Source organism: Monodon monoceros, unplaced genomic scaffold, assembly GCF_005190385.1.
Source record: "Monodon monoceros isolate NGI ecotype Baffin Bay Population unplaced genomic scaffold, NGI_Narwhal_1 Super_Scaffold_9, whole genome shotgun sequence".
Taxonomy (NCBI): Eukaryota; Metazoa; Chordata; class Mammalia; order Artiodactyla; family Monodontidae; genus Monodon; species Monodon monoceros.
Genome location: NW_021703786.1, coordinates 21,122,237 through 21,145,400, shown reverse-complemented (window position 1 = coordinate 21,145,400; position 23,164 = coordinate 21,122,237). Strand labels below are relative to the sequence as shown.

At 53.0% G+C, this 23,164-nt stretch overlaps 1 protein-coding gene across 4 annotated transcripts in view; it reads right to left on the bottom strand.

The window, feature by feature from the left end:
• The window catches only part of CRHR1 (corticotropin releasing hormone receptor 1), a 51,955-nt gene extending 41,797 nt beyond the window's left edge, over positions 1-10,158 (bottom strand). For all 4 annotated transcript variants that reach the window (XM_029212481.1, XM_029212482.1, XM_029212485.1 and 1 more), the window contains exon 1: positions 9,911-10,158. In XM_029212481.1, the coding sequence (XP_029068314.1) occupies positions 9,911-9,943 (33 nt within the window). In that variant the 5' untranslated portion in view covers positions 9,944-10,158. The remainder of the gene's footprint in view (positions 1-9,910) is intronic.
• Positions 10,159-23,164: the final 13,006 nt, after the last annotated feature.

The window sequence follows — 23,164 nt, the reverse complement described above, 5'->3', positions numbered from 1 at the left end:
GTTGAGAGTCCGCCTACCGATGCAGGGGACACAGGTTCGTGCCCCGGTCCGGGAAGATCCCACATGCCGCAGAGCGGCTGGGCCCGTGAGCCATGGCCGCTGAGCCTGCGCGTCCGGAGCCTGTGCTCCGCAACGGGAGAGGCCACAACAGTGAGAGGCCCGTGTACCGCAAACAAACAAACAAACAAAAAAAGAATGGGCTCATTCCCTTCCCCCAGTGTCCTCTGCCCATCTCTGCCTTGTCTGGCTATTCCTGCCTTGTAACCAGCAGAACCGGGACAGCGGCGGGGAGGGAGCCCCAGGCTGCCACCAAGCCTCCTCCCCAGCCCCTGCCTGGGGACTAAAGTGCCCTGGACCTGCTCTCTGAGGACCCCAGGTTCTGAGAAAGTTCTTGCATCTCTGTCCTCAGCCCAGCTCCAAACCTGCTTCTGGCAATGTCTCCTACCAGCCCTGCCCGAACCCCTCATGAAGCAAAATGCTGCCCTTGCTTTTTTTTTTTTTGGTACACGGGCCTCTCACTGCCGTGGCCTCTCCCGTTGCGGAGCACAGGCTCCGGACGCGCAGGACCACCGGCCATGGCTCACGGGCCCAGCCGCTCCGCGTCATGTGGGATCTTCCCAGACCGGGGCACAAACCCGTGTTCCCTGCATCGGCGGGCGGACTCTCAACCACTGCGCCACCAGGGAAGCCCTGCCCTTGCTTTTACACGTGGACAAATGCCTCCAGTGCTACGGGAACCAGGGATGGAACGTGGGGCAGGACTGGAATCGCTAAATGTTACTAAATGGTGCCAACAGCGTAGCACTCGATAAGCCATTGCGTCATAAATCCACTTGCAGAGCCGGGGGAATCTATCTGTCTAGCTTGTCATTTCCATGTCTCCTGTCGCCATAGCACCTCCACACACACAGATAAATGTTCAGCGGGGAGATGCCCTCCATTGAATTCAGCATCTATTGTGTGCCTTCGGAGCTTGGAGTACTGGGTTAGGCGCTCGGGACACAGTCTTGTTTTTGCTTTCATTTTTAAGGGAATCCTCCTGACCCGGCAGAGCTCAGAATCTATGGTGGGACAAGGGCTTGGGTTAGGTGAGAGTGACCAGAGGTCCATGCGGGGTCTGGCTGGTAAATGTTTTGAGCATCCTGTAGGGGGACAGACCAAAGAGCTGCAGGGTCCCCTGTTGTTGGAGAGCCCAGGCTCCACCATGAGCCAGAGGGTCACATGATGGGGAGGAGGGCAAGCAAAGGAACGACCAGGGAGAGATGGACTTAGACTGGAGGGCTTCCTGGAGGAGAGGGTAGTGGTGGTTCAGGGAGAATTTGGTGGACCTATTAGACAGGATTGATGTAGAGAGACTGGGGGGACAGAAGCCCTAGAAGGAGGAATACTATGGCCAAAGGCAGGCGGCAGGCAGAAATGAGTATTCTGTGGAGGTAGGAAGGAGGGCTGGGGCAGAGGGCCAGAAAAGCCGATGGAGAGATGCGGGGAACATCTGGTTTTTTCACCCCTAGAGTAGGAGAGAAAAACTCCATGGGGTCGCGTGTGTGGGCGTGGGCACAGAGGCCGCTCGGTGAAAAGCCAGAGAAGCTGGGCGAAGTGGAGGGAAAGGGCAGGAGGAGGGGGACAGGCAGCGGCTCAGACCAAGCCCAGGACACAGGCCTCCCTCCAAGGACCAGCCTCTCGGGCTCCCAGCCAGGCATGTGCGGCCTGGGGCGTGGTCACGGAGGCTGTCCAACCTGCCATCCACCCCCACTACTGACCCCAGGGCCCTGGGGGCCCAGCTGCTACTCTGGGAGTCAGTCTTCCAGCCCTGGCCCGGGCAGGAGGGCGCTGCCCACCTGTCTCATCGGCCTGACTGTGCAGCAGCCTCTGAGTAGGTAGCAGTTGGGGGGATGCTATTAGAAACACTGCAGATGACTCCCTGAGGATCCCAGCGTGTTTGCGTGTGTGTGTGTGTAAGAAAGAAAGAGACAGACTGCACACTGGGGGCCAGGTAGATCCTCAAAGGCAACAGGCTTTGTTCCTTCTGACTGGGCTGGGAGAGCCCAGCCCTGGGGTCGCTGGAGGGTGTGGGGTTGGGGGGAGCTCCTTCCCGTGGGCAGGCATCCGCAGCCTCCACAAGGCACGCCTCAGAGCATCCCTGCTCTCCGGGGCTCTGCTGACCCTGATGGCTGAGGAAGGCTCCTGGCAGCAGATTAGGGAGAGTGGGGGGAATTCTTGTAAGAAATGGAGAGGGGGGATGGGACTTCCCTGGTGGCGCGGTGGTTAAGAATCCACCTGCCAACGCAGGGGACACGGGTTCGAGCCCTGGTCCGGGAAGATCCCACATGCCATGGAGCAACTAAGCCCGTGTGCCACAACTACTGAGCCTGCGCTCTAGAGCCCGTGAGCCACACATACTGAGTCCATGTGCTGCAACTACTGAAGCTCCTGCACCTAGAGCCCGTGCTCCACAACAAGAGAAGCCCGCGCACCACAACGGAGGGTAGCCCCCTCTCGCCGCAACTAGAGAAAGCAGCAACCAAGACCCAACGCAGCCAAAAAAAACAAAGCATGAAAGAAACTCTTAAAAAAAAAAAAGAAATGGAGAGGGGCGTTTCCGGTAAAGGCCATCTCTGGCCTCAGTACCAGAGGCACACGTTCACTTAGCTGCTAAAGGGAAAGTACTAAACAAGAACAGCCAAAAAAGACACGCAGGTCTTTTTCTTGCTATCACATCTTTCTCTCTCCCTTCCACCCTCCTCCCTTCACTTTCCTCCAGGCCCTTCTGGCCTCATCTCTCTCTCGCATGCCAACTTTAGCCAGTGGTCTCCATCTCTGCATCACCTTTGGTTTCTTTCTGTCTTTCTGCATGTCCATATTTTATATAATAATAAAATCATCTATCCTGAGCAGGCCCATGGGCACCCAGCTGGGCCTTTGCTTCTGACTGTGGGGTCGGGGCCCTCAGTGCAGGGGGGCCTTCTGCCCCTTAGACAGCCCGGGGCTTTCCCTCGACCCTTCCCCAGGGTAGCCAAAGCCCTCCTGGGCCTGGTTTCCGTCTCCAGCCTACACAGCCCAGCCCCTCATCCCTGGCCATCCCTCCCTATCCCACCCAGCTCTGTCCGCACAGTGGCGGGGCTGCTCCAGGAACAGCTGGTATCTCTGGAAATCACAGAGCCCTTCACACATCCTGCCAAGGAGGCTGGGGAGACACGGATGAAAGCAGGGGAAATCCTGATGTAAATGGAAATGTCGCAGCCATCGCTTGCCCTAGCCCACCACCCTGGGCAGCCTCCCCTCCAGCTCTTCAGCTCCATGCTCCTGCCAGGGGTACTGAGCAATACATTGTCCCAAAGCCCTGACCTCCCAGCGCTGAAAGGTTCAACTAAGTCTCCCACTGTGCCTCCAGGTAGCCTCACTACTTCTTAAAACTCGCTATGGGTGGGCTCCAAATTGTAGTCGGTCAGCCTAGAACAAACCCCCGTCTCCCTGGTTCTTCAGGCACAGAAGCAGCTGGACCAGTCTGGCCAGTTTCTGTCCTGGGCTTTGACCTAGGCGTCCTGGCTCCCGGCCAGATTGGCTGGAGGATGGGAACAGATTGACAGGTGAAGGGGGGGCAGGTGTGCACCCCACAAACCTCATCTCTAAGCACCTCACTGGGGCTGCTCCCTGGAGACCAGCGGGGCCAGGGGAGGGACTGTGATATTGCTTGAGTTTATAGGGAAGAAAGAGCACCCACAAACATCTTCATCTGTCCCTGAAATGGATTCATGGCTCCTGGGTGGAGAGTTGCCAAAAAACACATTCGGCTAAAGCATTGAGTCGGGGGTTCTGTGTACATGGGACCCATCTCCCAGAACTGCATCTCAACACACCCATTTCACAGAAAAGGAAGTGCATGTCCGTATTCCCCAAATCTTCCTCCTTCCCTTCCTGCCCTCCTGCCTTCTAGCTTCTCAGTTTTGTTGAAGTTGACACCAATTACTCTGAAAAGAAATGGTTAATAATCTGTTGCTTAATGGAATCTAGTTAGTTGTTTTAAAATAATTGGGCTTTTTTTGCGGTACACGGGCCTCTCACTGTTGTGGCCTCTCCCGTTGCGGAGCACAGGCTCCGAACGCGCAGGCTCAGTGGACATGGCTCACGGGCCCAGCCGCTCCGCGGCATGTGGGATCTTCCCGGACCGGGGCACGAACCTGCGTCCCCTGCATCGGCAGGCAGACTCTCAACCACTGCGCCACCAGGGAAGCCCTACTTTTTTTTTTTTAAAGATTTAATTTTATTTATTTTTGGCTGCATTGGGTCTTCGTTGCTGCGTGCGTGCTTTCTCTAGTTGTATGTGGTAAGCAGGGGCTACTCTTTGTTGTGGTGCACAGGCGTCTCTTGTTGCGGAGCATGGGCTCTAGGCGTGCGGGTTTCAGTAGTTGTGGCACGCGGGCTCAGTAGTTGTGGCTTGTGGGCTCTAGAGCGTAGGCTCGGTAGTTGTGGTGCATGGACTTAGTCGCTCCGTGGCATGTGGGAACTTCCCGGACCAGGGATCGAACCTGTGTCCCCTGCATTGGCAGGTACATTCTTATCCACTGCGCCACCAGGGAAGTCCCCATGTCTCTACTCTTAATGCCAAATGTTTTCACATGTCAGAGGTGTTCAGAGGGCCAACAGCAGGCACCTCTGTCCTTTGCCCTTTGAGCTTGGCTGATGGCAGGTGGCCCCATCCCTTCTCCCCAGGGTCTACGAAAAGGACTCTGGGACAGGAGGAGATTCTACATTGCTAAGTATTCCTTCCTCCACCTCCCTTTCCCTCACCACTCCTCCTTTTGCTGTTCTTCCTTGGATTGATAAAATTCAGTAAAGATTTATTAAGTGACTACTATTGTTAATATTTATTAAGCACTTACTGTGTGCCAGACAATGTGCAGTTGTGCTTAATTTCACACTTGACATCTCATGAAGTCATTATGATTATCCCATAAAGTAGATACTATTTTTCCTCTTTTTTTTTTTAAACAGATGAAGAAACTGAGGTTCCAAGTGATAACCTAGCTTCATAGCAGAGTCAGGTTTCAAGCTCACATCTGCTTCACCTGATGTTCCCACCCACACAAGAAGATGCTGATTGCCACGCTGGGTGGAGTGAGGGCTGGCTGGCCGAGAGCGACAAGTTGGAAGACAAGCATTTAAAAAGGACTTGATGATGTTACTTTCAAGGGACTCTGCTGACAGGGGCCCCCGAGGATCTAAGTAGACAGGAGTCATTTGTAATTAACAAATTCATTCATTGAATATAAAACTGCAGCTAAGACTTGGCCTTAGCTCCAAAATGGGCTCACTCTTCCTTCTTTTGATGCCATGAATGGTTAGGTAGAGTCAGAGCTGGGAGAGATCACCCCACCCTCTCCTTTCACAGAGGAGGAAACAAGAAAGGCCCCAGGTCACCTGCTAACAGCCTGCTCTCCTCCAGACCAGCCAAGGCCCCACCCTCAATGGATTCTCCAAATCACCAGGTGCTACATTGGCTCTTTGTTGCTTTCTTTTCTTTTCTTTTTAACATAACCATAGTGGGCCTAAGGGGGGCAGTTCCAGTCTTTTCTGCATCAGAGGTGGCTTTTCTGCCAGGATGGTTTTGGCATCTCTCAGTCTGTTTGGACAGGACACCTGCACCTCCTGGGAACAGCAACGGGTCCACTCTGATCATGCAATACTAAACTGAAGGAAGCAGCGATAACACCATCCAGCCAGCCAACAAACATTTGTGAAACGCTTATTACGTGCAGTTGATTATTAGGCCCAGTTCTATGACGGGTGAAAGATGCAAAAATGCTACATGTTGAATGTCCAAGAGCTTTTCCTAGCTGTTTTTTCCTGCATTATTTTATTTTCTCTGAAGAGCAGGCACCTTGCGACTTTTTCTGAAAGCAAACTCTGTGCCAGGTGCTGTTCCAGGCACTTTGTGTGTGTATTAACTCATTTCATCCTTACCTCAACCTTTCGAGTTAGGTATTGCCTCCATTTCATAGCTGGGAACACTCAAGCTCAGAGAGGGTGCTTGGGTCCAAGTACTGAGGTCCTGCAGCTGGGAAGGGGCAGAGCTGGGAATTGAATCTGCTGCACCCCATTCTTCTCATATGAGGTTGTGGCCCTAAGGAGTGTTTTTGGAAACAGATCTTGCACAGAGACATGAAAGGTAAAAGAGAATCTAGTCAAATACCCCTGTTTATGGAGAAACGGTAGCTCGGAGAGGGAGGGTAACCTACCTGAAGTCACACAGCTAATTAGAGGCATAGCTGTGACTGATGTCAGGTTTGCCAACTCCCAGGTTGATGGTCTTTCCAACCCAATAGCTTCTAAAATGATCAGCCCTATACCTAACCCCTTCCTTCTAGGTCACATCATGTCCGGGGCTCAGGCCCATGGGCTTGTAAGCACCACGGGCACTTGGGGTGTTGCCAAGGGCACCTTCGACCCTCCAAACTCCTTTTTCTGTGCAGCTGAACACCACTGATGCTCTCTGAGGATGCAAATGTTAGAGAGGGTGAGAAATGGATTTTCCACTTGAGCTCGTCCTCAGGGGCCCTTGGTCAGTGTCCTGCTTTTCCACGAATCTATGCCCTCCTTAAGAACTGGACGGACCCAAGTCATGCCCCTCCCCAGGGCTGGACATAACAAATCCTGACGGCTTGGCCTGGCTGTCAGCCCCCCTCTCCTACTTTGCCCCTGGGCTGTGGCCATGCCAATAGTCCCCACACCCCATGGCTCACTTGTTTGCCCTTGTTTTCCCTCCTGCCCACGCTCCCCTCAAAACCCGGCTCCATATTATTTGTCAAAGAAGCAATTTGGAAACGGCCCAAATGTGCAGAGAGACAGACGTGGCAGAAGAGCATCCCCTCACAGGGGATACGCAGACGTTGACGATCTCCCTCTGGAGGCTCCGGAATAACATGGGACAGACTTGGGTTGTGACAGTAAGTGAGGGGGCCCAGTGGCCACAGCTGTGTCCAAACCTGCACTTGAAAAAAAGGCCTGCAGGGATTTTTTTTTTTTTTTTTTGCGGTACGCAGGCCTCTCACTGTTGTGGCCTCTCCCGTTGCAAAACACAGGCTCCGGATTCGCAGGCTCAGCGGCCATGGCTCACAGGCCCAGCTGCTCCGCGGCATGTGGGATCCTCCCGGACCGGGGCACGAACCCGTGTCCCCTGCATCAGCAGGCGGACTCTCAACCACTGCGCCACCAGGGAAGCCCAGGGATTATTTTTTAAATGGCAACAATAGCTGTGTTAGGAGGGTGAGACTGTAATAATTTCCCCCTCTGGTTTTCAAACTTTGTGTAATACTGCTAGATTGCTTTTATGACAAAAGCAATAAAACCAGCTCTCTCCTTGCAGAACTCACTTTCCTTTAGTAGCCCACCAGGACTTGCCTTCTCCACTCTTCACACTCAGCCAAACCCACCACTCTGAGCCACACTTGGGTCTCCCTGCGAGGAGCTGTGGCTGGTGGGTAGGTGACTCGGAGGTGGTCGGTCCCTGGCCCTCCCGTGGGGGCAGAGACAATATTTCACCTGTCTCCTTGGCCTCCACGCACACTCACACACACATCATTTCTCCCTCACTGACATACACAACCACCCTCCCATGCACACACACATTCTCACTCATACACATTCACACACACTCTCCCCCAGTTCTCTGTAACCAGTACAGTGTGAGGCCCATGGTAAAGGCCCCAGAGTGGATCCTTTCCCAACACTGGCTGAGTTGTTGAGGACAGCACCGGATTTTGGATGAACCCCACCTAGATTCAGACTTTGATACCAATAAAACCGCCTGCGCTCTCTCTCATCTGGCAGAAGTCTAGGATGAGATTTTAGTGGCTGAAAAGATCTTCTGATAAAAGCTAACAAAGCAAAGCCTTGGAGCCACACTACCTGACTCTGAATTCTGGCTCCACCACTCACTGGCTGTATCAGTGAGGGACAAGTTCCTTAGCCTCTCTGTGCCTCAGTAATAATTCCTACTTCCCAGGACTGTTATGAGGACTAAGTGACTTAATATTTGCAAGGCAGGTAGAACACTACCCAACAAGCTGTATATGCCACATGAATAAAAGAAAAAGCAATTACTTAATTGAAACCGCATTAGCTGCGCATTCATTCACTGCCTCTCACTCATTCAGTATGCATTTACTGAGCACCTACTGAGTTCATTAGGCCAGACATAAAGGGCACACATCTCACCACCTAGCAGGAAACACAGCAACAGAAAAAAAAAACAACTGATTTTCCTTTTAGAAGAGCATCATAATTCTAAGAGAAATTTGCACATGATTCTAAGAAAGGTCAGAGAAAGAACATTTACCTATTACCACGTAAACTCAAAAACAAAAACCTACAGTTCAATCCTTTGAGTCCATTTAAAACGCTGAATTTGGTCTAACTGATTGGTGAATTTAGACCCAGGTTTGCTACACTCTAGCCTTTTGGAAAATATACCCGCTCAGTGCCATCTAGTCAAGCTCTCTGGATGTCTCTCCTCCTCTCTCCCTCCCCGGGTCTCCTTCATCACCCAGAAAATAATCTCTGGGTTCACCCCCAGTCCTCAGTTTAGGAGTGGGGGAGGGGCTATGGGTTCAATCAGACCAACCCTTAGTCATTTTTAAAAACCAACTCATACATATTCGGGAGAGGGAGGGAGAGGATGGAGAAAGCCTCGGTAACTAGTAATGTCTCAACTGACGAGCCGGCTGCTGCTGCAGTTTTAAATCTTCATGGTTTAACCCAAACCACTCTGTGTGCTGATGTGCGTATAGTTGGTTTAATAACTGATGGAAAAATGAAATTCAGTCAATCCGCACCCCTCCCCCCAATCCGTTCAGTTCTTTTGAAGTTAATAGCTTGTAAAAGCGCTGAATCCAGTCAAGCTGGTGTCTGTGCTCTGGTCCCCACTGACCCTGCGGAGTCCGGATCCTCAGGCAAGAGCCGTGCTGGGGTCCCCCGCGGCGGCGCCGAGGCCCACCCACCCCTCCCTCCTCTGCCGCCTCCTTGCCTACACCCCGCAAGCCGAACCGCTTTGGGAATCGCCCGGCACCAGGAAGTGGCAGCTGTCACTAGCGGCGGGCCCGGGTGTCGACGCCCCAGCCCTTCCCCGGGCCCCGGGGCAGGCCCCGCCGCCCCAGAACTTCAGCGGACAGACTCTGGACGTGCGGTCTGACGACTTTCCTAAACTCCGGACGCAGGAATCGCGTCGCCAGAGCCCGGGCAGGAGCGAGCAGGCGCGGGGACCGACCCGCTAGTGCAAAGGCTCGGAGAGCCAGCGTCGTGCTCCTGCGGGCGAGTCGGCGGCGGCGGCGGAACGGTAACTACCGCCGGATGCTCGGTCTGCTCCCCGGAGATTGCGATATTGATCCAGGGCTCGCAGGCACCGAGGACATTTATCTCCCCGGACTTGCAGGGGCAGGAAGGAGCTCCCAGGGACAGGGCGGAGGCGTGCGGAGTGGGGGACCTGATGAGACGGTGCTGGGGCGGATGGGGAACCCCTCTGCCGGGCCTCCTGTCTCGGGACCCCAGTCTACCCGGGAGGGTGGGAGGGGGAACCCTGCGTCGGTTCCCACAGCCTAGAGCGATTCCCCTCACTGAGCTGGTTACCCGGGGGGCGGGCTGACACCCCCCCACCCCACGCCCACCTCCCGGCAGCTTCGCCACAAAGATTTCTTTTTTCGCCAGTGTCGTCCCCCTCCTCCCCCCGCCCAATGCCGGCTCCAAAGGTCCAGAGGCAGGGATTTGGGCTGCTCCTCAAACCCCGGCCGCCCCCGGACCTGGGCACAGTTCTGCTCAGTGACACCTAGTCTTCCGCATCACACCCATAGCCCACCTAGCCCTGCGCGCCCAGAGCTGCGGGCCCGCAGTGCTCGAGGGCTGACCGGCTCGCTCTTACCTTGACAAGCCGGAGCTGCAGGCGCCGTCCCATCCTCGGGCTCGCTCTGTCACCGTCCTGGATGCCTGGGTCCCTCGGACATCCCAGAGGGGCCGGCCGGCGGGTGAGGGCTCGGGCTGCGTGGGTGGGCGGCCAGGCTCCTGTGTCGCCGCGGGTGGCTGAGGCCCCCGGCTCCGCGCTCCCCGGCCCCGCAGCCCGGCCCGCCGGGCTCTCGCTCTCCCCTTCCCGGGCGAGTCCGGCCGCCGCTTTCTGACTCAGCCCGGCCCGCAGCTGCCTCTCGCCCGCCGGGAGCCCGCCTAGCCCCCGCCGCCTCCCCCGCGGTCCGCGCCGCTAGTCGCCTCGGCTCCCCGCCCCTTCGCCTGGGCGTCCCCTCCCCTCCGCTCCTCTCCCCGCCCCTCCGGTCCCGCCTCCGCGCCTCGCCCCTCTGCTCCCTCCCTCGCCCCGCCTCCTCTGTCCCCTCTCCTTCCCGGGGCCGGCTCCCCACGCCCTCGCAGCGCTGACCCCCTTTTCCCCGAGCCCGGGTTTGCGGCAGTCGGCTGGGCGCGCTGGCAGCGCTGGCGGCCGCCGCAGCCCGGGGAGAAGCTGGGGGGTGGGGGGCCGGGGGCGGGAGAGGAGGCAGCTTCCCGCCCTCCGCCGGATTTCAGGCTGGGGCCTGGGGAGTCCGAGGGAGTCTGAGGGGACTTGGGGGGCTCAGGTGAATCTCTAAGAGCGAGGCTCTTGGAGGCTGGGGAATAGGGCAGCCCGGACTGAGCAGAGGCGCCGCGGAAAGCTGGTGAAGCTGGGAACTGCGTTCGGGCAGTTCCCGCCCTGCGGCGGGCCGGAAGGTCCCCCCGCCCCCACCTCAGCAGGGCCAAGGTGTTGGTCCAGACCCCCCGCGCCTTTGGAACTGGCACGCCAGGTGCGCGCTGAGGCGCGAAAGCTCTGAGGGGGGAACACTTCTCATTCATTCATTCATTCATTTTCTTTCATTCGTTCGTTCATCCTTCATTCATTGTACAAACTAAGCGCCTGCCAAACCAGTTTGGTCCCGGCAAGGAGCTTAACCTGGGAACCCCAAGAGCAGGGGAGATGGCGGTGCCCTGCAGGACTAGCCGGCCTCTGAACGCCGCGGAGGGGGAAAGTCGAGCGCGTATTGCGCTACGAAAGGGACAGCAGCTAGGAATCCAACGGGCTGGGCGAGGAGGAGGTCACAGCGCCCCCTCTCGGCCTAGCCCTCAGGGTAGGGTCAGCCGCCCCGCCAGGCCTCCTGGCCTCCATCCAGCCCCTCATCCCGCCCCCAGCACTGGGAAGCCGCTCCCGCCTCCCCCAGCTCCTTACACTTTCCCCTCCAGCTCTTCCAGGCACACAGAACTTTTGACTTCTATCTCTTCCTTCCTTCCGCCAGAGCCAAAGGGGGAGGCAGAGAAGTGACTCTACCCAACTAAGCCTGGGCCTGCAGCGGCAACCGCAGACCCTCCCGAGGAAGCGGGAGCGCTCCGGGCGGAGCACGCTCCCGGAGTGGTGGTCAGCCGGCTTTGCAAGCCAACTCTGAACCTAACCGCCCTGGATTCTGTGCCCTGCCGCGCCCACCTTCCACCTTCGGCCTTCTTCCTTCCACCCACTTCTCAGCACACTGAGCAAAAGCCAGCACATTCATGGGTCCAACTGATTCTTCATTTAGACAGGGAGTTTTTGTTAAGAGGTCTTGCGAGGAAGCTGGGGCGCACAGACAGGTGGTGACCGGCCCAAAGTGGCGTAACAGGTAAGCCTAGTCCGCAACCTCCTGATTCTCAGCTCAAAGTGCCCGGAGGGCTGGACCCTGATGGGGTTTGGGGCTCTGAAGTGGGGGAGGGGCCGTGCCCAGGAAACCAGCTGGTCACACTGGCTTAGCCACACTGGGTAGCACTTTCTAAATGAAGCACACAGTCCGGAGTCTTTAAAAAAACCGCATTTGGTTAGTGCCCCAGAGCTGGCCGTGCTGATCTTGGCACAGACTCATCCCAACCAGTCCCAAAGAGATGGATGCACCAACCAGATTGCCAATTAATTGTTTTCAGCAAAACTTAAATGCAGGATAGTCCGGTATAGTGCAGGTTCTGGAGTTGGCCTGAGTTTGAGTCTAGGCTGTTCCGCTTACAAGCTGTATAAACCTGGGAAATTATTTAACACTGCCTCAAATTTCTCATCTATAAAATGGAGGTAGGGGCTTCCCTGGTGGCAAAGTGGTTGAGCATCTGCCTGCCGATGCAGGGGACGCGGGTTCGTGCCCCGGTCCGGGAGGATCCCACGTGCCGCGGAGCTGCTGGGCCCGTGAGCCATGGCCGTTGGGCCTGCGCGTCCGGAGCCTGTGCTCTGCAGCGGGAGAGGCCACAACAGTGAGAGGCCCGCGTACCGCAAAAAAAAACAAAAACAAAAAAAAACAAAAAAAAATGGAGGTAGGACTACCTACCTCACAGGTTGGGTGATTTAAACAAGTTAATATTTGTAAATGGCTTGGAACAGTGCCTGGCACGTAGCAAGGGCTTAGTGAAGGTTAGCTGTAATCACCACCACCACCATCATCATAACCATCACCGAATGGACCAGATGCTCAAATGCGCAGAGTGGTCCCTCCCTCTAGGCAGTTCTTTATGGAAAGCTGAATTCTCGATTAGAAGGTCACAGCAGCGACGGACTGTGGAATCAGAGGAGAAGAAGCTGGCAGGTCCTAAGGGAAGTTTGCCCAGGCCCCGCAGAGCCCTTTCTCCCCATCCCTGCTTGACCTTGGAGCTGGCTCTCCAAGGACCAGACAGCTCCAGATTTCCAGATTCTGTTTCTCTCTGCTTAATAAACACCATTTCCCCTTATGGAGCCCCTTTGTTCTCTCCTTGAGGTGATCTTTAAATATGCTAATGCCATCGATCAGGCTGTAATCAAGTCTTGCTCTTCCGGCCTTTTTGGCCTGGGATTCAGACCTTCTCTGAAGGACATCTACGGATGGCACATTTCATCCCCCTTTCTCTCCCCATCCAGTTGATTGTGTTGATTTCACTGACTTAACCTCCACACTGCCCCCACCCCTGGGTAGGAGAAGGGGGCCTCCTGTATCACTCCATGACCTACTTATTTATAGTTTTGGCCTTGACCACCTCAGGGGGGTTATGAAAGCCTCAGGTTTAACACTCCTTCTGTAAAAGGATTCCACGTCCCCTTTCATTTGTCCTGAAATTGCTTCCTTCCACCTACAGGCGCCTTCGCTGCCCTTCCCCCCCATCAACCCCAGCCGCTCCAGCCAACCAGCCCTGATGGCTCAGGACGGTCTCCTTAGCAACCTCTCCAACCCTCCTCAGGACCACCTTCTGCTCCATCCCGGCCAGACCCTTCCCAAACTCTCTTCGGACCCCTCCCTTGCCCTCTCCTTTTCCTGTCCAAGCCCAGACCAGAGTCAGCTTTCATCCATTGAATCTGCCAGATTTGGAAGAAAAGAGAAATAATGAGGAATCCAAACAGGATTAAAAGACAATGCCACGTCCTTCCAAACAGTAGGAGAAACAGATATGAGAATAAGTTGTGATGGGTGGGACCCAGCGAGAGAGGGCTGAGTATGTCCCCTCTGCCATTGGCTTAACCATGGGCATCCCAGTGAGGTCGATGGTCTGGAACTGTATTTCTCAGACCACTTGTGATGAAGAACCAGTTCTTGATTTTTAAATTTCTAATCTGTTGCAGAATGATACCATTGCAAAACATAGTGGGAATGAATTATTAGAAAATAAAAATAAAGACATACAAGCCTAATATTCAGAACATAAGAGCTCAGTAACTGTAATCTATTACAATTTCTGATCTCATGACTTAAAAATTAAATCAAGCAAAAGCAAGAAAAAGAATAAAGACATACAAAAGAAAAGCTCAATTTTTAAAATTATTAGATCTAATGAACCTAAAACTACTCTAAAATTGCTTAAATTCTATTTCTGCACCTACCTTGTTACAACTGGCAACAAATAGTTTGCAGGCAGATCATGCTTGGATAGCACTAGAATGCTTCTGAAAATGGCCTCACGGAGGGAGAAGCTTATAAAATCGCATGAACATCGTGGGAGATGGTGTTAATTACTCAATTCATCTGTGTCTTCATCCAACAAACATTTAATGAGCAGCAACTATATGCCAGTCACCACTGGACGCCGAAGCTAATAAAGATTAATATAAACAGGGCCTTAGCCCTCAAGATGTTCAGACTGGAAGGGGAGACAGCCACTCTAATGAATAATTGAAAGCTAGTGAAATTAGGTCAGTAATAAACCAGGCATCGTGAGCATGGAGGGAGACATATTAATTCTGCTCGGGGCCAATGGGGAAGTGATATTGTGCTGGGGTCTGGAAGGTAAGTGATCACTTACCAGGTAAGTGATATGGTGCTGGGGTCTGGAAGCAGAGAGGCAGATGTTCAATTCCATGTAGGCTGCTGGCACTCAGTAAATGAGCTAATCCATGTAAAGTGCTTAGTGCGGTGCCTGGCGCAGAGCGAGTGCTTCAAAAGTCTTAGCTGTTTTTATTATTAAAATCTTATAAATTATTGTCATCCTCCTGATCTTCATCCACCTAGATCTATCCAGCACTTGCCATACCACAAGGCTTGTGGGATCTTAGTTCCCGGACCAGGGATCGAACTCGCAACTCCCTGCAGTGGAAGTTTGGAGTCCTAACCACTGGACTGCCAGGGAAGTCCCAGGAGTTGGATATTGAAGGAAGTGGATGTGGACAGATGAAGAGAGAAGGAGACCTTCAAGGCAGGAGCGTCCGTCAGAGATACAGCCAGAGGCACAGGTATGGCACAGGGGAGGAGACTGGTCTGATGGGGACAGGTGATGGGGGTGCAGTGACTGGGTGATATTATTCATTCTCTCTTTTAGAACAACAGATAATAACAATACGAATTAGGATGTGTGGGGCAGTTTGTGCCACACAGCTCTTTCACAAACATTTTCTCATTTAATCCTTGTAACAACCCTGCGGAGGAGGTATTAATAGCCTCACTTTACGGATGAGTTCAGAGGTTGATAGCTTGCCCGGGGTCACACGGCAGGATTCCAGCCCCATGACCTCAGCTCCTGTTCAGGTATTTCCCAGTGTACTGTGGAGGGGTGACCTGAGCCTAGACCCGCAGGGAGCTGTGATATCACCTAGAGGAGGCCCTGGCTCCAGAAAAACGACGTTCTAGGACCAGTCTTCCCCCAGTGGACAGACAAAAGGGAGGAGCAAAGGCAAGCTACACGACACAGCCTGACCGCAGACGCTGTCTGCTAGGTGGGCCGCTAGGTCACAGAGGCTCATCAGGTGACCTACCCACTCCTCCTCCCAAGACTGAGTCTGTATCAATCAAGGGCAAATGTGCTTACCTTGGCCACAATTACCATATTTTTGCATGCATTAAGTGTGGCCAAGAGGGCCATTGAAGTTGTTTGTCTTTAAAAGAATTTTTTTTAAAGATTTTTTTTATGTGGACCATTTTTAAAGTCTTTATTGAATTTGTTACAATATTATTTATGTTTTTTGGTTTTTTGGCCCCGAGGCATGTGGGATCTTAGCTCCCGGACCAAGGATCAAACCCACACCCCTGCTTTGGAAGGCGAAGTCTTAACCTCTGGACTGCCAGGGAAGTCCCTAAAAGAACTTTTTTTTTTTTTTTTAACATCTTTATTGGGGTATAATTGCTCCACAATGGTGTGTTAGTTTCTGCTTTATAACAAAGTGAATCAGCTACACATATACACATGTTCCCATATCTCTTCCCTCTTGCGTCTCCCTCCCCCCACAAAAGAACTTTTGAAAGGTGCACTGAAATAAGAAGTGTTGACACCCTGGGAACATTCTGGAGGTGAAAACAGATCAGAGGCACCAGTCAGAAGTGTGGAGTCGAAAGGAAGGGCACACACTCACATATCTTTACAGAGAAGTAGCATCCCTTTAGCCTAGACCAGTGGTTCTCAGCTGGGAGTGCTTCTGTCTCCCATAGGATGTTTGGCAAAGACTAGAGACATTTTTGGTTTCACAACTGAGGGAAAGCTACTGACATTTCGTGGGTAGAGGCCTGGTATGCCACTACACATCCTACAAAGTGCAAGACAGCCTCCACAGCATAGAATCATCTCTTTCAACACACCCACAGTGCTGAGGTTGAGGCACTGAAACCTAGACAAGAGTTTGGTACCATGGACAGCAGAAACCCTGGCTTTCCATGGGGCTATGATCCAAACCCAGACATTCTATTCTGTCTGAGAATCACCAGAGAGCAAGGGTTTCCCACTCTACCTTCCTGAATTCCATCATTTCCAAAACACTGAGGCCCCAGGGAAGACACTGGGGTAACACCAATGGTGGAGGCATCCTGCTTAAGGCCACCCAGTTGGTAGTTGGTAAAGCCAGGACTTGAGAGGACTCTGGGGTCTTCATAAATGTTCCTCGTCCCACCACCAGGTTAGCACCCTGCCCACCCTCCCCTCCACCTCTTTCATAGGTATAGTTTGTCCCTTTTTTCCTATTCATAAAATCCCATTTATAACTCGGAGGGTTCTCATAGAAACCTGCTGGTCTGATAAGTAAGGTGCTATGATTTCCATTTTACAGATCACTAATTGAAGTCTAGAGGTTAAATATACAATGTTATCTGTTTCACTGAAGAGCTATGAGTTCCTGGAGGGCAGGCTTTCCCCATTCATCCCAACAGTCTCAGCCTCTGGCAAAGTCCTGTGTCTCAGGAGATGCTAAAGGAAATGTTTTCAGTTAATGGTCAGTTTTACGAGTGGATTAGACCCCAGGCTCCTGCGTCCAGGGCAGAAGACTCTGTAGGCATCCATATTCTTCTGGGTCCTTCACATCACTGGTGAGGCACCCCCTCTTCTGGGGTTTGACCTCACCGCCCCCCCCCCCACCCCCTGCAAACAGACAGTTACAGCTTCTTGGTGGGAAACCACAGAACTGAACCTCTGTCTGGCCTTTTCACTCTCTCCCGCCTCTTCCCTTAGAGGCTCAGGACTGAACAGATTCTCCCTCAAGGTTCCTGGGAATGTCTTCACTGCCCCCAGAGAAGCCCACAAAAACTGACCACCCTGACTTTCACTGGCCACTTACAATTCATAGAACAAGACAAAGAGAGACTTATCAACCAACTGCAATATGTGGACCTCATTTGGACCCTGATTCTAACAAACTATAAACAAACAAAAACCCTATAAATAACCAACTGGAAATATGAATTCTGATTAGATATTTTAAAGTGTAATAATGGCATTGTGGTTATATACTTAAAATGAGTCCTAATCTTTTAGGGACACAAACTGAAATAGTTACAGGTGAAATGACATGATGTCTGGGATTTGCTTTGAAGTAATACAGGAAGGGAGAAAGCAGGTGGGGATAGTGACGAAACAAGGCTGGCCATGAGTTGTTAATGATTGAATCTGGGTGATGGGCACATGGGAGGTTATGGTAACATTTTGTCTATTTTTATATAAATTTATTTATTTAGTTTTTATTTATTTTTGGCTGCGTTGGGTCTTCGTTGCTGCATGCAGGCTTTCTCTAGTTACAGAGAGTGGGGGTTACTCTTCGTTGTGGTGCGTGGGCTTCTCATTGCGGTGGCTTCTCTTGTTGCGGAGCACGGGCTCTAGGTGTGCGGGCTTCAGTAGGGTGGCTCGCAGGCTCCAGAGCGCAGGCTCAGTAACTGTGGCACACGGGCTTAGTTGCTCCGCGGCATGTGGGATCTTCCCCGACCAGGGATCGAAACTGTGTCCCCTGCATTGGCAGGCGGATCCTTAATCCCTGGACCACCAGGGAAGTCCTTGTCTATTGTTATGTATTTAAAGATTCACAGCATGTTAAAGCTGTCTGAGACCTCTCAGGGAGTATATTGGCCAGGGTTTCCAAATCATTTTCTGTGCAACCCCAAGATTTTAAAAAGATGCTCCAAGGAGTGATGCTGGAGATGGGGTGGGGGGAGAAAGTGGTGGTAAGGAGACTGGCTAGGGGGCTCTGAGGCTGCACTTTTGTTTGAACCAGTTTTAGATACTGGAGTTCTATGGGAGATCTCATTTTGGGAAAAGGGTTCTGCCCAGGAGAGAAGAAATTTTTCCAAGACCAGCTGTGTTGGGGGCAGAGCTGGACACAGCCCAGTCTCCTGCCTCTCAGCCTCCTGTGCTCTGCACTGTACCACACAGCCTTCCTCAGGCCCAGCCGATGCCCCACAGCCCCTGTAAGCCTCAGGAAGACCTGAGGCTTAGGTTTAGTGAGCCACAGCTGAGCTGGGGGCCGGGCCATGCCACCCCTGACCTGAGGTGCCTATGGTATGCAGCCTCCATGGGCCACTCATTGCCTGATTTCCAAAGCGAGGCCTGTGGCTCAGAACCAGCCTCAGCTTTGCTGGCTGCCATCTGGCCAAGCCCCAGTGGCTCAGCTGGGTGGGAGCCAGCACATCCAGTCAGGCCTGAGCCAAACAAGTGCTGACCAGGGCTCAATCCACTGCACACACACACTGCAGCTTGTTCCGGAAGAAGGTCTCACGCTCACTCCTTCCCGAGTCCCTACTGCATGAGAGGACTGGCCTAAGGCTGGCCAGATGTTTCCATCCTCATGTGGTCAGGGGAAAGGGGTGACAAAGGCTGAAGTTCTTGGGTCCTACCGGCAGGCCACGTGGGAAAGAAGCACAGAGGGCTCCTGAGTCATGAGGCAGAAGAGGGGAGGAAGAGGGGAAATTGTCTGTGAGACAGGTAGGTGATCCATTCACAGGAAACAGAGCCTGGTAGGACTCGGGAGGGCACAAAGGAAGAGCAGGGGTGTCAGAGATGAAGGAGGCCATGGTGGCTGTGCAAGCGATCTCCCAACTGCCCCTCTACGCCCACCCTCCACCTTTCCCTACCTGCCGTGCACTCCAGGGCTGACTGGTGTGAAGTGCACCAATGGGCTTCCTCACCCTCCCACTTCCAGTTGGATTTAGCCAATAGGAAGCCCCGGCTGAAGATGAGAGGAAGGGAGGAGCGCGAGTTGGGGTATTTAACCCACCAGCTCTCTCCCTGTGGGGAGGCCATGGGCTAACTATGTCCCTTGACTGAGGGTCCCCAAGCTCTCATGGCAGCCTCTCTCCATGACTCTCCTTCAGGGTTCTGGTAACCTTCCCCTGTCCCCCAAGATACTGCATGCGGTTAACTACAGGAAACCCTGTGGTTTCCCCATTTTGTGCAAAGTTTTGTAAACAGTCCCTTTAATAAACCCTTCTCGTTTATCTAGATTCAGGTGGGCCATTTATTTCCCTGCTAAGTCCTTGATCGATGCAGGCTGCTCAGAGGCTGAGTTTGCAAACGTGATTGCACAATGAGTCTTTTTCTGCATGTAACCCTAGTGAACTGGAGGGATGGTGAGGCCTCCCCTGGGGGCCTGACTGGACCCAGAGGGCAAAGGGTGAAGGAGGGATGTGAGACAACCCAAAACAAACGAGCAGAGAGCCCAGCACAGGGCATCCAACTGGAGGTGTGGTTGGTAGAGGTGTCAGAAGGAGAACTGAGGGTCTCCCCAGACCTCACTGGAAGGATATTGTCATGGGGCAGGGGAGGGTAAGAGGTGGAGGGGTCCAGGACAAAAAGCAGCAAGGCCAGGCTTTGCCCATTCCTCTCCAGCTGTGCTGAGGAAGGCAGCTATGCACCACACCACTGCAGCAGTGCTCTAGGGGTCTGGGCCCATGGCTGCTGAATTCCCAAGGATGAGCCCCTCTTGCCGGACAAGGAACTTCTGCCCAACCTACCTTCCCCGCCTTGCTCTGGGTCCTCCCCTGTAAACATCCTGAGGGAGCCGGAATGAATCCTGGACACTGCCAAGCTCCCTGCTTTGGCACTTTTCCTCAAGCTCTGCTGGCTGCCTGGAGTGCCCTGACCCTCTCTAGGACAGCTAGACTCTCTCCTGGACTGCCACTCCAGGCCCACTTCTCTCCTCCATCAGTTCCCATCTTACATAGGGCTGTGTCGCCAGACTTGCCTCTCAGCACTGGCCCAGCCATTTACTTGCTGTGTGATTTTAGGCAAGTCACACTTCTTTGGATCTTAGTTTCCTTGTTCATGAAAGGGTAGTGGTGGCAGGTGGTATATTAAGGTACCACTCCTGTCCCTTTCAGACTTGTATAAATCCATGGATCTATGTCTTTTGTCCCACTGACGATGCAAGAGAGGAGAGCATACTTCACTCATTCATCCTTGTATTCCCCACGGCACCTAGCAGAGGGCCCAGCTGGTAAGGGTTGGATGGATGGATGGGTAGGTAGGTGGGTGGGTGGGTGGATGGATGATAAATCTCCCCGGAGTGGAGAAAGGCAATTCATTCCACGGCCCTAAATTGACAGAAATGTCTCCTGAGAACTTCCTACCACCTCTGCTCACCTCCTGACTAATCCAGCACGTTCTCATTTGTAACCTCTCCTGTGCAGACCCTCCCTTGAAAGGTGCATTGGGAACAAGCAATAATTGTTATCCTTTAAAGGAACACAAGACGATCGACCATAGTTACTTCTGGGGTGTGAGCTTGGGTGGCTTGGGAGAAAGAAAAAGTATTCATTGTATTCCCTTGTATTCTCTCTGGATTATTTTTAAATCCATGAGTTACTTTTATAATATAACACAAATCTTTTTGAAAAAAAGTCATAATTTTTTTGACTTAAAAATATTGTTAAGTCATGATAATTATTTGTTTTGCTTCCAGTGAGGGGAACTGGGTAGCTGATCATTGAGGCAGGGGTGGGGGGCAGGGAGGAGACCCGTTTGTCAGTTTGAATCCATTGGTACCTTTGGACTTTTGTACCATGTGCGTTCACCATCTATTAAAAGATAAATACAAATTTAAGAAATCACTAACCCATGTATAGATATTCTCACAGAGAAATGAGGCACTTTTACATGCGATAGCTCACTTAATCCTCACCACAACCCTAAGTAGCCATGATTATCCCTGTTTTCAGATGAGGAAACCAAGACTCACAGAGGATTAAAGGTTTGCCCAGGTTCCTTAGTTGGTGTGATGTAGCATTGAGACTCACACTATGGGTCTCTAGGCCTAAAGTAGGCTGCCAGCGAGGCTTAGCTTGCCAAATATACTTCCATTACAGAAAAACAAACTGGCATTTTGACGTATGACTCAGTCTCTGGAAGGTTTGTTTACTGTGAGTCAGTCCCACTGAGCTCTGTCCCATTGGAGACGGCTAAAATAACAAAGTTCCCAGTGCTGCAAAGTTGAGGCTGAGACACAGGGCTGAGGCGACCCCACCAAACCGCAGACACGAGGCACCTCCCAGGCTACCTGTCACACGTCAACTCCTCATCTAGACTCTGGAAATTTTACCTTAGACCTCACCCCCTCTAGGAAGCCTTCACCAGCACCCCAGGCCAGCTCTTTGGTCTCCCCCTGGCCGCTCAAAACACCCCTGTCCAGAGTCTGCTTTCCCTGCTCCACCCTCGGCTCTATGCCTTGTTGACAAGTCCACTCCAGAGCACCTAGCCCTGGGCCCAGCACGCAGCAGGAACTCTAGATACTTGTCAAATGAATGAATAAACCAGTGGCCAGGCCCCTGCTCCTGCCAGGTCACCCTACTTGTCTCCTTTTCTAGCCTGTGCTGATCGCAGGTACACAGGGGTGTAGGTACACAGGAGGTGGGCCCAGATGACTCCTGAGGCCTCTGCTCGAAGACTCCGAGTCTATCTCAGGCCGAGAACGTGGCTCATGTGGTCCGTGAATGAGTGTTGTCCCTCCCAGGCTGCCCAGCCCCCAGCTCTGATCTCCCACAAGGCCCACGGACTTGGGGAGGGGGGCGCTCTGGTGGGTGGATGAGCCACTGGCACCTCCGTTCCCAGGGTGGCTGAGCTCTGGCGGGTGGCAGTGGAGGGGGAAGGGGCTGTGGGAAGCCTCAAGTGACTACCTGAGCATCGTCGCGTCTGATATTAACTGTGCCCAAATTGCTCTTTTCTGCGTCTTCGCCTTCTCTCATCTCTCCCTCTCCACATCCCTGCCTCGCCTCTCCGACCTCCTGAGCTGAGCCACTTCTCCCAGAATGACAGGAGGAGACGAGGCAGAAGGAGACTGAGTTCCATTCTCTCTGGAGCTTGTTCAGATTCCCTCTCGCTCGCGCCCTGACACCGCGCCCCCGCCCACCGTCCCTCCAACATCCCCTCCCCATGGGGCGTCACCCGTCTTCCATCCTTCCCTCCTGGCTTCCCCGCCCCCACCCCAACTCAGCAGCGGGATTTCTGCTCCCCCCCGCGGATTTCAGCATTCCGAAATCCTGGGAAACCCAGTCCCACTAATGAGCTAAAGCTGACCTGGTCTCCAAGCCGAGGCTGCTGCATTTATTAACCCCTCGCTCCAGCAGGGCCGTCGTTGACTTCCCAAACACTTTCTCATCATTATTCCAATGCAGCCCTTTATTAGGCACCTGCTATGGACGAGACATTTACAGGGGGAGGGGCTGGGTGGGTGGCTGGGGACACCGCCCTCTTCCTCCTGGATTTATAATCTTGCAGGAACAGCTGCAACCTGTGTGAGAGAAGAGGTCGCCCCTGTGAAGCCAACAGAACTGCAGTCTGGTCTGGGTCTTGCCGCCAGCCAGCTCTGTGACCTCGAGCTTGTCCCTTCCTCTCTCTGGACTTTGGTAATTCTATTTGTAAAATAAGGAGTTCAACTAGGTCGGCATTTTCTAAACTGTGGTTTTGCAATCCATTACAATATGGTGAAATAAATTTAGTGAGTCAGAACCAGGATTCAAAAAAAAAAGGAAAGCAACTATATCAGAATCAGAGCATTGCACATAGTAGAGATAAGTAGTACATAAAGAAATGAGGGGACTTCCCTGGTGGCACAGGGGTTAAGAATCTGCCTGCCAATGCAGGGGACACGGGTTCGATCCCTGGTCCGGGAAGATCCCACATGCCGCAGAGCAACTAAGCCCACACGCCACAACTACTGAGCCTGCACTCTAGAGCCTGCAAGCCGCAACTACTGAAACTGGTGCGCCCTACAGCCCACGCTCCGAAAGAAGAGAAGCCACCGCAATGAGAAGCCTGCGCACTGCAACAAAGAGTAGCCCCCGCTTGCCACGACTAGAGAGAGTCTGCATGCAGCAACGAATACCCAATGCAACCAAAAAAAAAGAAAAGAAAAAAAAGACATGGGTATGTGTACATGTGTGTATTTTGTATCTGTGTGTGTTTACATGTGTCTATAGTTGAGTGTATACATGTATTCATTGTGTGCATATGTGCA